The 17,576-nt window shown below is 35.4% G+C and overlaps 1 protein-coding gene across 1 annotated transcript; it reads left to right on the top strand.

The window, feature by feature from the left end:
* Window positions 1-5,815: 5,815 nt before the first annotated feature.
* Window positions 5,816-9,941, top strand: LOC140144826 (beta-1,4-galactosyltransferase 6-like). The gene is made up of 4 exons (XM_072166633.1): window positions 5,816-5,878; window positions 7,032-7,219; window positions 7,749-7,973; window positions 9,774-9,941. Exons 1-4 carry the CDS (start codon window positions 5,831-5,833, stop codon window positions 9,928-9,930), a joined length of 618 nt encoding a protein of 205 aa, XP_072022734.1. The 5' UTR covers window positions 5,816-5,830; the 3' UTR covers window positions 9,931-9,941.
* The last annotated feature ends 7,635 nt before the right edge of the window (window positions 9,942-17,576 follow it).

The raw sequence follows: 17,576 nt of genomic DNA, 5'->3' as shown, positions 1-17,576 counted from the left end.
TCTAAACTACTGAATTCGTTTGTTCATTTAGTACCATACTCGTCCCTCAGAATGTCTGGAGGGAAGAAATTGACCAAAAACGTACTTCTCGTTATGTTATTTTTCATAACCTTTAGAAGTTTTGAATTCGCCATCGTATCAATTCTAAACAGAAGTAAATTTGATTTTAATTATGCCGTTGTCAACACCAAATTTAAGCCTCCATCTCCGGTGCGAAATACTTTCACTAAGAGTGTTCAACACGTGAATAATGATCTTCTCACAAACACCCTCGATACAGTACAAACGTTACCAAAGTGTCAAAGAGATAACGACAAGAGTTTATTATCAGTTATCACTTCATCACCAGAATCATTTGATTCCAGAATGGCTGTACGGAAAGCTCTAATCGCGGAAGGAAGAATTACTGAGGCTGTGGCATCGAAAGTTTGCCTGGTGTTTCTTCTTGGACTACCTACTACGGAAAGCAAAAATACAAGTAAAATACAAGACATGGTGATACAAGAAAGTGAAAGATATCGCGATATTATTCAAGGTAACTTTACGGATACTAATTTGAATGCAATTTTAAAATTTCTAATGGGCGTAAGGTGGATCAACTCAAAAGGTCCTAGTCTAAAGTTTATTTTTTTCGGTGATGACAAACTTCATGTGTTCTACGAACGGCTTCTTCTGCTGGTACAAGAAGTGGACAGCAAACACGATGAAGTGCTGCTGGGAAATCTTGTCAAAGAGTCTGAATCTCTACAGCGATTTACCAGACTGCCATATGCACCATTTTGTTCATCAGAAGCTGGATTTGTTCTCACAAGGAAGGCAATTGAACAAATCTGTCAATTATCTTGGGAAATGACTGTAGTTCCTTTCCCAGATATCTTCATCGGTACCATAGCACAACGTTACAATTGGACGATAATACATAGAGATGGTTTTACAAGCGAAGAACTCAAGGGTGACCTATGTAGTTTACCCAATGTAATCACATTTCGGTCTAGAATCATGTTCAAAAATACAACAGTAATTCCAGCATGTGCTTCGCATCATCAAGGTATGAATAATTTACTCTTAAACTCATAAATTAGAAATATTATATATAAACCACTAACCTTTTGCATGGTCTTCCATGCATTGCGACACCAGCATTAGCTGGACAAAAACATGATAGATATAGGAGACTTGTAAAACTTGTAAAAGAAGAAACACAGACACGTTCACGTTGTTCAGCTCGCGCAAGACATTCCTATCACCTATCTGTACCACCAGTTTCTCAATCACCTATCTAGACTTGCAAGGTTGGTTCAGTTTTTTTTTTAAGATACGACCTTGTGAAAAAATTAAAAGTTTCTTTTTGAGGGCAGTTTACATTTTTATCACCTATCTAAACCACCGAGGTTTCTCAGCTCGATATACATTCCTAGTCAACCGAAGTCTTTCAGTTCGTTATACATTCCTATCAGCTATCTAGACTACCAAGGTTTCTCAGCTCGCTATACATTCATATTACCTATCTAAACCACCGAGGTTTCTCAGCTCGATATACATTCCTATCACCTATCTAGACTACCAAGGTTTCTCAGTTCGATATACATTCCTATCACCTATTTAGACCACCGAAGTCTTTCAGTTCGCTATATAAACTGGCCTCAAAAAGAAACTTATAATTTTTCACAAGGTCATATCTTAAAATTCTGTTAATAAAAATGAACACAGGATTACTTCAATACTCTACTCTAAACAAATGTCAGTAACAAAACAGTTGTCCTACTAACACAACAACAAGATGCACTGACACGGAACAGCTTCCTGGACCACGGGGCACTGACACGGAACAGCTTCCTGGACCACATTCACAGGCGAATAGTTGGCACTCAGCAAAAGAAATCTGTGAGAATGCGTACAAGATCCTTACAGAGGTGATTATTTCCAAAGAGTAAGTGGAATAGTGTGGAACGGGCTGCCTCTGCTTTTCACACACTTTCTTCCAGAAACAGGTCTTGTTCCACACTATTCCAGTTACTCACAGATTTCTTGTGTTGGGTGCCAATTATTGGGCTGTGAATGTGGTCCAGGAAGCTGTTCCATGTCAGTGCATTTTGCTGTTGTGTCAGTTGCATAACTTTTTGGTTACTGACCAGTGTTTAGCGTAGAGTATTGAAATAATCCTGTAGTGCAATTTTGGTTCATTTTTATCGACAGGATTTTAAGATACGACCTTGTGAAAAAATTATAAGTTTCTTTTTGAGGGCAGTTTACATTCCTATCACCTATCTAAACCACCGAGGTTTCTCAGCTCGATATACATTCCTATCACCTATCTAGACCACCGAAGTCTTTCAGTTCGCTATACATTCCTATCACCTAGACTACCACGGTTTCTCAGTTTGCTATACATTCGTATCACCTATCTAAACTATCAAGGTTTCTCAGTTCGCTATCCATTCCTATCACCTATCTAGACAATCAAAGTTTTTCTGTTCGCTATCCATTCCCATCAACTATCTATACTACCAAGGCTTCTCAGTTCGCTATACATTCCTATCACCTATCTAGAATACCATAAAGGATTCTTAGCTCGATATACATTGCTATTACCTATCTAGACGACCAAGGTTTCTTAGCTCGATATACATTCCTATCACCTATCTAGACTACCAAGGTTTCTCAGTTTGCTATACATTCCTATCACCTATCTAGACCACCAACGTTTCTCAGTTCGCTATACATTCCTATCACCTATCTAGACCACCAAGGTTTCTCAGTTCGCTATACATTCCTATTACCTATCTAGACCACCAAGGTTTCTCAGTTCGCTATACATTCCTATTACCTATCTAGACTACCAAGGTTTCTCAGTTCGCTATACATTCCTATCACCTATCTAGAATACCATAAAGGATTCTTAGCTCGATATACATTGCTATTACCTATCTAGACGACCAAGGTTTCTTAGCTCGATATACATTCCTATCACCTATCTAGACCACCAAGGTTTCTCAGTTCGCTATACATTCCTATTACCTATCTAGACGACCAAGGTTTCTCAGTTCGCTATACATTCCTAGGCACCTATCTAGACTACCAAGGTTTCTCAGTTCGTTATACATTCCTATCACCTATCTCTACCACGGTTTCTTAGCTCGCTATACATTCCTATCACCTATCTAGACTACCAAGGTTTCTCAGCTCGCTATACATTCCTATCACCTATATATCTAGACTTCATGTTTTCTACGAACGGCTTCTTCTGCTGGTACAAGAAGTGGACAGCAAATACGATGAAGTGCTCCTGGAAATCTTGTCAGAGTAACGTATCAATCACTAAATAACCACATTCTCATTACGTCCATATCGTGAATCCAAAATTATTACTCCTCAAAGAGGTGGGTACTTTCTTTTTGTGTGTTGTTTATAATTAATTTGTGTATTTTCACAGATATGCAACCCGATACAGAACATGCTGAAGGCTTCAATACAGTTTGTCCAGAATTCGATATTCCGGATTTAGGTGGGTCTGTATAAATAACTCGTATTATATATAAATTTATAACAATAATCATTCGTTGTAACTGAGTAATTTACATTGTTAACTTCCAAACCTGCTGACTGATTATTTTGCTCAGGCGTTGGGTGTTTTGTAATGCTGCCCTAATGCAAATTTCTGAATTTGAGTGACAAGGTCCGGATTAGCTTGAGAGGAATAGATTACGAACATTTTATACTTAGCAGACTTACCAAAAACATTCGAACCGAATCACAGCAATTAACGATGAATGTGTCTTCTGAAGATCACATGATATCATCGGTGAAATGAATTTGAGCACTTTGTCGCATAATATTACTTGGGCAGGAGAATCCAATCCCAGCAACTGATCTTTGAAATCAAAATTCCCTACACTCTGGTCAAAACTGTATAATTTATGAATACTGTGGTATTATTTCTGACCATCCACTTCCATAAAAAAAAATCTTCAACATTACACAAGGGTTCCAATTTCTACAATACCATATTTTTGGCTATTATGGTATCAATAATGTTTCATTCGAGTGGTTCGTCTTGATTATTTATTTATAATTAAATTAAATTATCTGAAGTCTCAGATGATTTTATAGACTTAAACCTATATCGCTACATCATATTCTAATTTGACAGTGCGTGAAAGAAAAGTAAACTTAAGCGAGGTCTCTTTAGACGAGGTTGAACTAATGCTACTTGGGGACAGACTCAATGATGTTAAACGACTGGTAATAAAGACTAACAATATCATCAACCAAACTCGAGTCTCTGCGAGCACATCGTTTGTGTCGTGTGACCATGCTACGAGTAGAGGCCAGTGTGGGAACAACTATTACAAGGAAGTGTTAAAATCCAGTCGGATGTTGATCAACGATTATGTGTATACACCTGGTGGGATATGGACACCAAAAGATTGTCTACCGAGATGGAAGGTAAATGACCATGCAATACTTATTTGCCTCTTGGAGATGGTAGAATTTCTTATAGGGTGGTGGGGCGATATTTGCTTGCCCAACTTTTAATTTAATATTTCCATACTGTATTTTCAACCCATTTTAGTGTGAAATGTTAAACCGTGACCTTAATGCCGAATGCCCATTCAGTCTTACTACCCAGTAAACCCAAAATGGTACATTCAAAACATTTTAATAACATTTGAATGTCGGGTTGCCATGGCTGCCGTTATATAAAGATCATGAATATGTGTTCAAAACGATATCGTAAACTGAAATAATTTGGCTAAACATTTTTGCAAAATGTTTTTTGTCGACAGTTAAGTAACATTCTGTTTAGAATTAGACCATCAGCCTGAGGGGTTAGTCTATATCAAACGAAGGGAATAACGCTAAGTTATAGCGATTTTTGGCCAAGTATCCGCCTCTAGAGCTGGAAATTATGTGATAGCATTGCAGAAGTGGTAGCTTTTGGGGTGTTATCCCCTTTTTTAAAGTCGCCATATTGCCTCTTTTAACATATAAGTAGCCATATCTTAGCTCCCAGAACAGTTAGTAAATGCGCTGTCTATGTCCAGGTTTTAGGGGTTAAAGAAATTTAAAATATCTGTTTTTATGTAACATATTGAAACCTTCCTTCATATTGAACTCCACATGGCCGGATTCACCATAGGGCACAGGTCCCCCCAATTGCCCTATGCATGCTCTTTTTAGCCCCAAAACACCATGTTTTAGACCAAAATATGGTAAAAAATTTCCCTTTACATAGCAAAATTCCCCTTCATTTTGGGCTAAATTTTTCGCCTAATATAATCGGAACAAAATATGCTCGTCTCCCTCTAAATTAGGCTTCCCCGGCACTGTCGACCTTATATGTAGTAGGCCCCCTATTTGTAAGCAAAACTTGGCCACTTGAGTGCACATGTCTACCTCACGGTAAATTGACGGCCTCCCCTAATCCACAATCACCCTCGGCACATTTCATTTCAAACGTCATCAAAAATAATTACATATTATATTAAAACAGCATCTTACATGAGTAATAAAGAATAAATTAGCATCAATTTGGACCTAAATGAATCTTCTAAGTGAAGGAATACTCATGAGACAGTGTTTTGAAATCCATGCTGGGTACCATTTTGGTTACCCAAGTTTATGACGCAGGATCATATAACATTATAAAAACGTTTTTGAAAAAAACATTGTACAATAACGTTTGTACAACATGCTTATTCATAAATGCTAAATATCTCCCTCTCATCGTCAATACTGCGCCATTTTCCTCATCATGCAGGTAGCCATCGTGATTCCATACAGAGACCGCCCATTTCATCTGCCAATTATTATTCGAATATTGACGCCTATGTTAAAACGTCAAAAGCTCGAGTTTGGATTCTATGTGACTGAACAGGTAAGTTCAGTTGGCCAATCAGTAAACATTTATTGTAAGTCCTGTACACTGGATACAATTATGCACAATTAGGTAAATTGACCTTGCCCGTTTGTGTTAGAAAAAACCCATAACATAACCATAAGCAAGATCAATAATTAGGCCAGTCAAATTAAGAAAAATATTTAAGCTACTGCTTATTGCAACAGAATCCAATTAATCACCATTCATTTCAGTAAAACATATTAAATGACACAAAATGTCCCCGAATATCATAGTGGAACAGTACCTAATTTGCACCACAATGGCCTCTTATGCAGGAGTGAATTTAGAAGTTGGTAAAATCTTGATAAAAAACATATCAATGTATTTCTCTCGTCATAAGGATTCAGAAAAAAATATAGTTTGACCTGCCTCCGACATACTGTTCTTGAATTATAAGCAAAGAGGTCAAAGGTTAAATCTTATTGTCCATAGGCATCTACAATTGAAAAATGCTCCCATTTTCATCCAATCGGTCTCAAATTGTTCCTTTGGCAAAAATGAATTAAAATGCGAACAGTTGAATTGTTTTGGATGTTTATTTTACATAGGCAACATCCTAAAATGGGCCAAGGTCAACAGGGCTCAATGAATTTTGATCTTTTTGGCCATGTTACCAAGGTCACAAACCGCCACTTGTTTTGAAATGTTTTTGCATTTTTTTTTATTAACATCAGAGATTTTTTAAATTTTTGTCCCTGTGGAATTCAAATTTTGACATTTGACCCTTTTTTCCTATAACTCAAGAACTGTAAATAGGAGATTTTACCAACTCTAAAATTTCACCCCTGCATAAGCGCCCATTTTGGATTTATGCAAATTAGGCACTGTTCCACTACTTAGATTTTCGGGGAGCTTTGATATGTTTTTGTGCGAGTCTTTGGAAGATGGACGCTTGATGGAAGCTGGACTGATCAGAGTAATCTAAGTTAACTTCTTTTTGAATCCTCATTTAGGGTCCCATAATTCCCCCGGCTGCATGATAAATTTATATATAATCTGATCTCAAGAATATCATAACTATATTAGAACTAATAAGCCGTGAAGAAAAATTTATCAGGGCGATACTTATTGTAAAATTCCTTTCGTTGGAATGTATACTTTTTTTTTATCTAACGGCATTTTTTTGCAGGCAAACGATCTCTACTTCAACCGAGCTATGCTTATGAACGTAGGCTTTCTAGAGGCGTTGAATTTCTCCAAATGGGACTGTTTTATTTTTCATGACGTGGATCATGTCCCTCTTAGTGATTACAACTACTATGGCTGTAGCGGTATGCCAAGACATTTCTTGAGTGGAGCAGATCGGTGGAATTATAAGTGAGTTCTTACCAGCTTGTTTCAATCGTATTTATATAAATCGAAAGGTTTGAATAATAAGAAGAAAACGAAATATATAATATCTATCTTTATAAACAAAATATAATTTTTCTTTATGTTGCATGTCTTTCGGAATATTGAGACAATACTTTGGCAAACTTTGACGGCCACCCTGAAGTGAATCACAAACTAAATGAATACATTATACTTGACTTGGTTATACTTGTCGGGTGGTTGTTCCGAACCACGACATGTCCCATTAGCAGTTGCCAGGTTCAATGCTTCCAGTCAAGTGTCCTAACTGAGCACATGCATTATGTATGTAAAGGGTGGTCTTCCAGGATTTAAAATATAACTATTAAATACATGAATATTAAGTACAAATGAAGAAATAAATGAAAATAACAAATTATAGATAACAATTATAATAATTTGATGTTGTAAATGTAACTTCTCTGGTTAAAGAACGTAATCGGTCAGATCTTTATTGTAATTTATGTTCGTCGTTCCTATTGTTTCTCTTTTATAGAATATTGTATGCAGATTTTTTTGGTGCCGTGACAGGATTAACACGGAGTCAAGTATTCCAGATTAATGGTTTTCCTAATGTCTACTGGGGCTGGGGTGGCGAGGACGACGAGATTCTTATGCGTGTTAAAGAAGCGAAACTAGACATCACACGGGTTAAAGGTCCTAGAGGATACTATAATTGTATTGAACATCATCATCATAGTGCTCCAAAGAATAAAGAACGGTAAGAGACTTCCCGTGTCAACTTGTATGAGATCATGGGCGTCAATCCCGGGAGGGGGCGTGTCCCCCAACCTTTCAGCCAAATTACCCATTTTTTGTTCTTTTCAGCCTTTTTTAAACCAATTTTGGACGCCCCCAGCTGAATTGGCGCTAATATATGAGATACATGTACAAGCTGGTCCTCTACTCGTAAATTGTGTTCGTATTAACTGGAAACAACTAAGAGCAAGCTCTTACAGCCCTTGGCGGCGCCACGGGAAAGAGACGGTAGGGGGACATTCAAAGATCTTTCTCCCTGTTCCCTCCTATAAACAAAGAAACAATTGCCTCCCCAATGTCCCACCCCGGAAAACAATATCTGATGCCGGCACCTTTCTGGTGTTGATATTTCAAATGTCTGGCATGTTAAGGGGCTGTGCAATAATTATGAGCCCCCCCCCCATTTCCGTACTGTTTTCCTAAGCCTTTTAGAGCGTTTTATTTAAAAGGCGCCCCTCGGCTTGCCACAAATTGCCCCCCCCTTTCTGCTCGCCAAAAATTCTCCCCCATTTTACCCTTCCTTAGGGCTCATAATTATTGCACAGCCCCTAAAGTCAGTAGAAAGCAGTTCGATGACATAACTGCATCGTACCAAATTCATAACAGTCTGAAGATAGCTTTACATCTGTAGCATACACGATAATTCCTGAAAATTAAATGACACGGTTTATACAACAAAAGTTTTACAATTAATCAATAAATGTTTAAAATCACGCCTTTTGTCATTAAACTGGTTTGTTTACTGCTTTGAAATGGCATGTAATCTGCGTGGGTTAAAATACCTAAAACTTTTCGCGAGTTTAAAAACACGTATGCTATTAATCCATAGTTGTATAGAAACCGCGCCGAGACGACGTCTTGTGTCCGCCATCGTCATTTTATCATCTCGTCGTCATCTCCTCAAAAAACATGTGCATAGTTAGGTGAAAGAGTTCAATTTGGTGACCACTCTCTGGCTAGTAAGGTTCGACTTATATGGACCATTTAGAAAAAAAAATAGCCACCATGTCCCTCGCGAAAATCCCGGCATTTTTCGCTAGATGCCAAAATCCAAAATGGCCGCCGCCACCATTTTGAAAATCTATGTTTTGAACCAGAGCACCCATAATCATGCACAAAGACACTTTTTCGGATATGTCGAGTACAAGGATTCCGATTCTGACATTAGTTTGACATTAGCAAACTCCTCAAATGCTGTTGAAAAGTTCTCCAAATTATTCCTCTTGTCATGGTGAGCCAGAAAAAGTATACTTTTACCTATCTGTGGCATACCCTTCAAAGGTCACGATTTGACCTCCACAGGGGTCAAAACCTGAAAAATGCCTCGATCTTCACCAAAATAGTCTCAAATTGTTCATCATAGAAAATCCATGCAGAAAATTATAGTTTTTATTTCTTACATGGGTAGCCATGGTAACATAGCCAAAAAGGGTCTGGATCTATATAATGCAATGGACATTGACCTTTGTTAGCATGGTAAAGAAATATCCTAGCTATGGCAAACTATTGCTTTTTTTAAATTGTTTAATAGTTTTGACCCCTGTACTGGTCAAATGGTAACCTTTGACCTTTCTGCTTATAACTCCAGAAGCGAATGACACAGATAGGTAAAAGTATACTTTTTTGTGGATCGCCATGACAATGATTTGAAGAACATTTCAACAGCATTTGAGCATTTTGAATTTTGACCTCTGTTTTAACGTTTTAGGCTAAAATGGCCAAATACGAGGTTAATTTGGTCATATTTTGTTTTTCCCCACAGGTTTCACCTTTTACAGACTTTTAGGCAACGATTGAAAATAGACGGCTTGAATAATTTGCGGTACAGTAAACCCAAAACTATGCTCAACATTCTCTACACAAACATTTCCGTTGATATCCAACAACTCACGGATGGCGTCTCGACTATTTCTAATTAACCAACCATACATAAAACCCAAAATGTTACTGGTAAGCGATATATATCCAAAAAAATACAAAAATGTTCTTAAAACGTTATAAACGTGTTCTAAACATGTTTTGGTTTTATTCAAAATATTCTAATAACATTTCTAAATGTCGGGTTATGCCATGAAAACGTTTGTAAAACGTTTTACACAAAGATAACACTACAAATACATTTTAAAAATATTGTCAAAATGTTATTGTCAAATATTTTGGGAAGCATTTTGCAAAATATTTTATCGACTCTTTAAGGGATGGGGTATGAAGGTTTGGACAGTATTTATTGTGGGACATTAGAGCACACCAGACATATCGAATTGCATTCTGAATACGAAGAATGTCCTTCTGATATCAAATAATTTAGAATTTTTGAAATTCGCAATGTAATACATATTTTATGGCAAATGAATAAAATTGATATTTTGATATTTAACAGTACTCGAAGTAAACTTTATAAATCTGATGATTTATACTTAAAAGTGTATGTAGGTGGGATGAAAAGCCGACGATCAATTGAAAATGTTGATCTTTCGTATTGAAGATATGGATTTTTGTTCCCAAAACACAAAAACAAATTAGGACTTTTTGGAAAAAAAATCCATATTTTCAATATGAAAGATGAAAATTTTCAATTGATCGTCGGCTTTTCCTCCCAGCTACATACACTTTAAGAATATATAATTAGATTTATAAAATTTACTTCGAGGACTGTTATATATTAAAAATGTGAAAAATATCAAATTTTAATAGTTTGTCATAAAATTTGTATTATATCGTGAATTTCAAACAATGAAAATTATTTGATATCAGTAAGACATTCTTCGTATTCAGAATGCAATTCGATATGTCTTATGTGCTCTCATGTCCCACAAAAACGCTCATTTCAGATCCCTTAATAACAAATGGTTAAATGTTTTGCATCTTGTTTTCAAAAATGCTTTTGGGAACACTATAAAAACGTTTTATACCATTTATAGAACCCGACAATTTGTATTTGCTGGGATCATACGAATGTTAATTATAAGTCGAAAATGGGCAAACCCAACACGACTAATTATCAGCCTCTGAAGATAAAAAAAATTAAACGGCTCATATAGCTCAGAATGAAGAGAGGAATCCTTGCATCAAATAGAGGGCATACAAAAGGACCAACCTCATTAATAAGAAATTTAGAAAATCAAATTCTTAAGGGATCTGGAATGAGCGTTTTGAGCGTTTCGACAGTATTTGGTCAATTCCAGCCAAAGCGGGACAAAATTCTCTCTGGGGGGCCATTTTGAAAATGTTTTCCTTTTCAATTCTAGACTTATCAAATGAGACGATCATATCTAGTGAATCATCAGGTGGAAGTGCCATCGGATTGAAAAATAACTTTTCTTGCTAGACCAAATAAAGTGTTAAATGCGCATATGCATGTTACCCACGAATTCAAGCCTTTTTCACCTGTTGTACGCCATAAAATTTCAATTTCGTTAATATCTTTCAATATTTTATGTGTGGATCATATACACTAGAAATCGGTGAAGACTTTGAATGTAAAATAGAATTTTATTACATATATCTACAAAGAAATATTTTGGTTATTACAAATTTTAAGAACGAACCAGGTGTACTGTTAAGATTGTGTCAATTCTTCGAACTCTTTCCAAAGTGGCTTTCATTTAACATTACTGTATTATTTCGAAAGATTAGAATAAATGCTTCATATAAATATAAAGTTAGATTTTGTATCCCGTCGCAGGATGAGGATCTCGGATGGATTCGTGGGTAACAGCGTCTAGAAAATAGCAATTCCTATTAATTTTTTTAAATAAAAAAAAAAATACTTTTCCGTATGTCAATAATTCAGGCTGCAATGGCACTAAAATGAATTTTAATCAAAATACAAACTACATGGAATATTTAGAATGGATCATTATGGCATTTTGGGTATAAAACTTTTGAGAATAATGAAGTTGCCAAATTCAAATAGACAGAGCAAACAGTTTTATATTATTATTTTAGTAAAATCATTCCATATTTTCATGCAGCAATATTCTATTGACTCGTGTTTGACAGTTCCTATGAACTAAAACACTATCAATACATTGTTAACTATAATTTAAGTAGGGATTCGTGGGTAACCAAAATGTTCGTGGGTAACACATATTTGAAGGTATGTATTGGTCAGCGGCAAAATAGAAAATATTACAGAAGGTTGGAAACCATCATGCGGTTATTCCTCCATTGCGTTTCAATGATTCCCGTTTCTCTAACCAATTGCATTTACCCAAAAATGGTAATTTAAGATAATCAATCAAAACTTCATGATACAGCTTCATTATACCTTCAAGAGGACGCTATTAAACAGGACTGTTTTGGAACCTATTTCGCATGTTTTCAAAATGTTAAGATGCATAAGAAACATATAATTTACGAGTAAATCCTTGGATTCGTGGGTAACGCCGAATTCGTGGGTAAAGCTATAAGTACTATAGTACCGTTTGGGGTTTGCGTTTCTTAGGTGCATAAACTGTAAGTACTGTAAAAATTATAGCATACCCATGGCTTGAATATGTGCTGATTTAAACTTAAAATAAACAATCTCCTTGTTTTTCAAGGTTAACATCTATTCGGGATTCGTGGGTAACAAAAGTTTAAACCGTCGTAGATTCTTTTTTAAAGCGGTGAACTTATTTTTACGATTTACAATTTTAAGCGCTTGTCAAACTAAATTCAGTGTCCAAAGTCATTAAATGTTAATTTAAGTTATGGCAATTATATTTGCTGGACTCGTGGGTAACAGTTGATACGTGGGTAACGTCAAATGCGATTTTATGGAATTTTATGGGTAAAACGTATTTGCATAAAATAATCACTTGGACCTCAGAATTATAGAACGAAACTTCGTTTCATGATATAGTCATTTATGGCATATTCACTTAACTTTTTTCAGAACGATCATTTTATTTTTGATACGCGGGTAACAAAATTATTAGCCAAATTGACTTAATGGCCTCTAGAGTCCGCAAACTTTGGTGGAATTCAATCGTTTTACATATGATGAGAGATCATGCAAACGTCTTTCTAACGGTAATAATTTCATTTTGATTGAAGGACATTCAATGACATATATGGTGCTTTATCTTTGAATTCGTGGGTAACGCCAATTCATTTAAGCCATCATAGCTTGTCCCCTGGTATGACTTGCTAGTAAAGGCCTATATGCACAAAGAGAGCACATTGGACGTGACATGATATGCTCCATCAATAACGTGATTTCCTTTATTAATGACATTTTAAAGTGGAAAGTTAACATAGAGAGAATTTTGTCCCGCTTTCGCTGGAATTGACCATTTATAAAGTTTACTTCGAGTCCTGTTAAATATCAAAATATCAATTTTTAATCATTTGCCATAAAATGTGTATTACATTGCAAATTTCAAAAAAATTTGATATGAGAAGGACATTCTTCGTATTCAGAATGCAATTCGATATGTCTGATGTGCTCTAATGTCCCACAATAAATACTGTCCAAACGTTCATACCCCATCCCTTAAGTACAACATAAAATGAAAGATCATATTTTCTCATCAAGAAACTGATGAATTGGAGAGACTATGAGACTAATTCAACAGTTTTTTGATGATATCTTCTGAAATATACCGATTTGGAATGTCTGATATGTTAATGAGAAAAATATGAGCTTTTTAAATTGGGATGATCGAGGCTGTCATAAAGTTGGGTAACCTGATTGACAATATGTTTGTAAAAACTGATTGCAATAAACTACTGGGATTGGAAATTATGTGTTCTCCGTGTTGCTTTTATATAACTGACCTTTTCGGTAATCCCAGAATCCTTTGCAAAGTACGTATTTGTCAATACACATCGTCACTGCGCAGGTTAGCAACTGTTTTAAACTGTTGCGATTTGGTAGTTCACAGCATCTTGCGAATGGTAGTGAGCTTTAGCAAAAACATTTCGAGCGTGTAGAAGAAATCAAATATCACAAATATACTTTTGTAGGTCGTGGTTCTTGAGTTATGTTGTAAAGAGGGCTGAAACAACAACACTTTTGTACAATGTACATAACTCATTAACAACAATAAATCAAGTATGTTTCAAAGTATATGATTTGTAGAATGAACTTTTGCAAAACATCAAAATGCTATTTTTCAATAATATATTAATTTAAATAATGAAATAACCAAAAACATTCGGAATTACGTCAATTACTGTATCTGGTACCTTTTTTTTATTCATTTTGCTTTTATATTAAACAGGACAAAGGACAAATAACTTGAGAAAAAATAAAAGATAGAAAGAATAAAAGCAACATAGGTAACACAAATACAAAAGCATTATAATATATGACTAGTACAATATTATGCATATTTTTAAATTCGTTTAAATACTTTGTTTGTTATATATAATTACTTTGTTGTTACATTATTTTTCTACACAAAACCTTCCCATTTCATACGAAAGATATTCAATTTATTTATTCTCTGAAAACAACCTTTTTCTTCTTCAATTTTTTTTTACTTTAAAATGTGATAACGTGGCGATATACCGTAAAACCCCGGGGTAAAACCCCGTCTCTACAAGCATATATAGTGTTTTTTATAAAAGCTTAATTAATTCGAAGCAAGCGTTAATATACCAATACAATAGATCGGTCTTAAAATAATACTTGTTTGCATATGCTTGGATCCGTAATTTATTTGCTCAAACTCCATAATGGCGACTGGATTAATGTAGCTTTCATCAGAAGCACTTGTATGCTTGTAGACGGGTTTTACGGTTTTTGATTTAAAAACCTGTTCCTAAATAAGTAATACTTAGCACTCAGAATAATATAGTTTAGCACTTTGAACCTTGATTGTCCTTCCAGTCCCAAAATTATACTTTTGTATTAAACATAGACGTATTCGAGTCTGTATCTTTCCATTTAACCATGTCTCTAAAAAAAAAAAAAAGAGTATATTTGATGGCATTCCCAGAACATGCGATCAATTGTTTCTTTATTTTGACATACATGACACTTTTCGTTCTCTTTCAGATTAACTAGCTTTAAATAACTATTTATACTTGGAATAATTCGATGAAGGATTCTATATTGAAAAAATCTCATTCTTTCTTCAGTGGTAATTTGAAAATGTATTCCCAATTTAGATTACCCAGATGATCAAACAAACGATCATAATAATTCTGATTTACTGGTGTTGTGGATTGTGACGTGCTAAATTGTTTAGATACATCACGAGTTGTTAACTTCTTTACTTTTAACGAAATGTTTTTTTTCAATACTTTTAAGTTTTCCAATATCTGTTTCAGAAAGTTTCTTTATTCCATTCCTTTGGTAAACTATTTATAACACCGTAATATGTTACAAAATCAATACAGCGTCCACATTTTTCACAAAGCTTTTCGTATGAATAAAATGAACCTTTATCATCTAATATATCTTTAATCTTTGTCATCCTTAGTCTTGTTCCAAATTGATTGTTTCTTTGTTATTACATTCTTTAAAACTTTGCCAGCTTAAAATGACTTCTTTAAAACTGGGGGAAATTGGCAGTAAAACAGAAGCATCAACATTACATTGGGCTATTCCAGATATTATCCACACCCCCACCAAAGATGACACTGGGATTTCCCACTCCTTCTCTCTCAATATTGCATGGGAATTCCCATCATGAAAGGTGCATAATGCATGGGAATTCCATGATGAAAGTGCCTCTTTAGTGGGAATTCCCATCATTAAAATGTAGTATCCCACATCTTCTTGCATGGAAATTCCCATCACAAAAATGCCTCTTTGAGTTGGAGTTCCCATCATTAAAATGCGGTACCACACTCACCCAAAGATGACACTGGGATTTCCCACTCACCTTCCTGTCAATATTATACTGGGAGAGGATAGTTGTAAAATGTAGGAGGCTTGGAATGAAAATTTCAAAAAAGTAATAATAATAATGATAATACTAATAATAATAGTAATGATAATGATAATACTAATATTAATAGTACTAATAATAATGATAAATAATGATAAATGCACCAAACGTAAAATAAGCTCATAGCGCTGTACAGGCAAAGTATTTTACGAATTGGGCCCAGGTCCGGATCCGGTGAGCCACTTGTATTTCAAAATGTAGGCCTATATCACCCGCATACAAGAACTTTCAAAAAGTATCCAAAGCAAGTATTTTTCAGTAGTGTAGAAAGGACCCAAAACAAGTACTATGCGGTTGTTTTCTCACCCTAAGCAAGTATTTAACAGTTACGACGAACACACATAAAACCACCAGTCAAGACCAGTCAAGAGGCCAAGAACCCCCGGACCCGGGGGGAGGAGGGTGCATTTGACTTTGGAAGTGACGAGGATGTGCGGACAGCAGTTCAAAACTAGGGGTCTTTCGGTGAGAGCCTAAACACCATAAAAGGGGGGTCTTTCAGTGAGAAGGTCCCAAAAGGGGGTTCTTTCCGTGAGACTGGAAAATCTGACCAAAAAAGGGGATCATTCAGTGAGTCTGGGAATAATTTTGGGTCATGATATAAAAGTTGATACAATTTTTTTAAATTAATCAAAATATGACAAAAATTTAAAGAAAATTCATGAAAAAATGGGGTCATAAGTGAGATATTATCAGGAACTTCCCAAAATTTTGGAAAAAAAGGGATCTTTTGGTGACAGGAAAACAAAGAAAGGGGTCATTGGGTGAGAGTTCAGTAAAAAAAAAAAGGGGGTCATTGGGTGAGAGGGTGTTGAAAACACATTTTGAGGAGTTTTTGAGTTCAATTTTACCCAACATTTTACTTTTTTCTTGGTGCTGAATTTAGCTACCCTTTTTGAGTAACATCTGTACGATTAAGGTTAGCAACTGATGCGATTTGGTAGTGCACAGCATCTTGCGAATGGTAGTGAGCTTTGGCAAAAATTGCATTGATCATTTCATTCAAGAAGAATTCAAATATCACGGATAAACTTTTGTAGGTCCTGTGACTCTTGAATTATGTTGTAAAGAGGGCTGAAACAACAACACTTTTGTAAAACGTACATAACTTATTAACAACAATAAATCAAGCAAGTTTTCAAAGTATATGATTTGTAGAATAAACTTTTGCAAAATATTAAACTGTGATGTTTCATAAGAAAAAAGATGAAAAAATAACAAGGTTTCGAACCAGCGACGATCAGAGCAGCATCAAATAAATCAATTACAGCGCCTTAGACCGATCGGCCACCCAACCATTACATCACTCGGTGTCTGGCGAGCCAATCTGCATTCTATTATTTGCAAAAGCCGACGACCAGACGTTAATTCCACGGTAAGATTAAAACGCATTGAAAATGCCAAAATGCACAAAATTTATAATAATTACTAAATCACAAAAACCAATTACATACATACATACGTACATACATACATACATTTGAGGCATTTATATAGCGCTACATACATAAAGAGCGCAGCGCATATGACAAAATTGTAACGTAGGTATGCAGAAAAGAGTTGCATTAACAATGACAGAGTATGTGCAAAAAGATTTGTCTTTGGCATGTCGCTTTCTTGAAATATCACCAAAATATTAAATTTCGGAAAAAACGCCCCCAAATTTAAAACAAACATGA

This window comes from Amphiura filiformis, unplaced genomic scaffold (genome assembly GCF_039555335.1).
Source record: "Amphiura filiformis unplaced genomic scaffold, Afil_fr2py scaffold_84, whole genome shotgun sequence".
Classification (NCBI taxonomy): Eukaryota; Metazoa; Echinodermata; class Ophiuroidea; order Amphilepidida; family Amphiuridae; genus Amphiura; species Amphiura filiformis.
Note: the sequence above shows the minus strand (reverse complement) of the source record. Positions and strands in the feature narration are given on the sequence as shown.

Bases quoted from the DNA above. Each gene is read 5' to 3' on its own strand.
- LOC140144826 (XM_072166633.1), top strand. From the start codon at position 5,831: ATGTTAAAACGTCAAAAGCTCGAGTTTGGATTCTATGTGACTGAACAG. The intron at 7,220-7,748 runs GTGAGTTCTTAC...TCTCTTTTATAG, and splicing joins GCAGATCGGTGGAATTATAA to AATATTGTATGCAGATTTTT. The intron at 7,974-9,773 runs GTAAGAGACTTC...TTTTCCCCACAG, and splicing joins GCTCCAAAGAATAAAGAACG to GTTTCACCTTTTACAGACTT.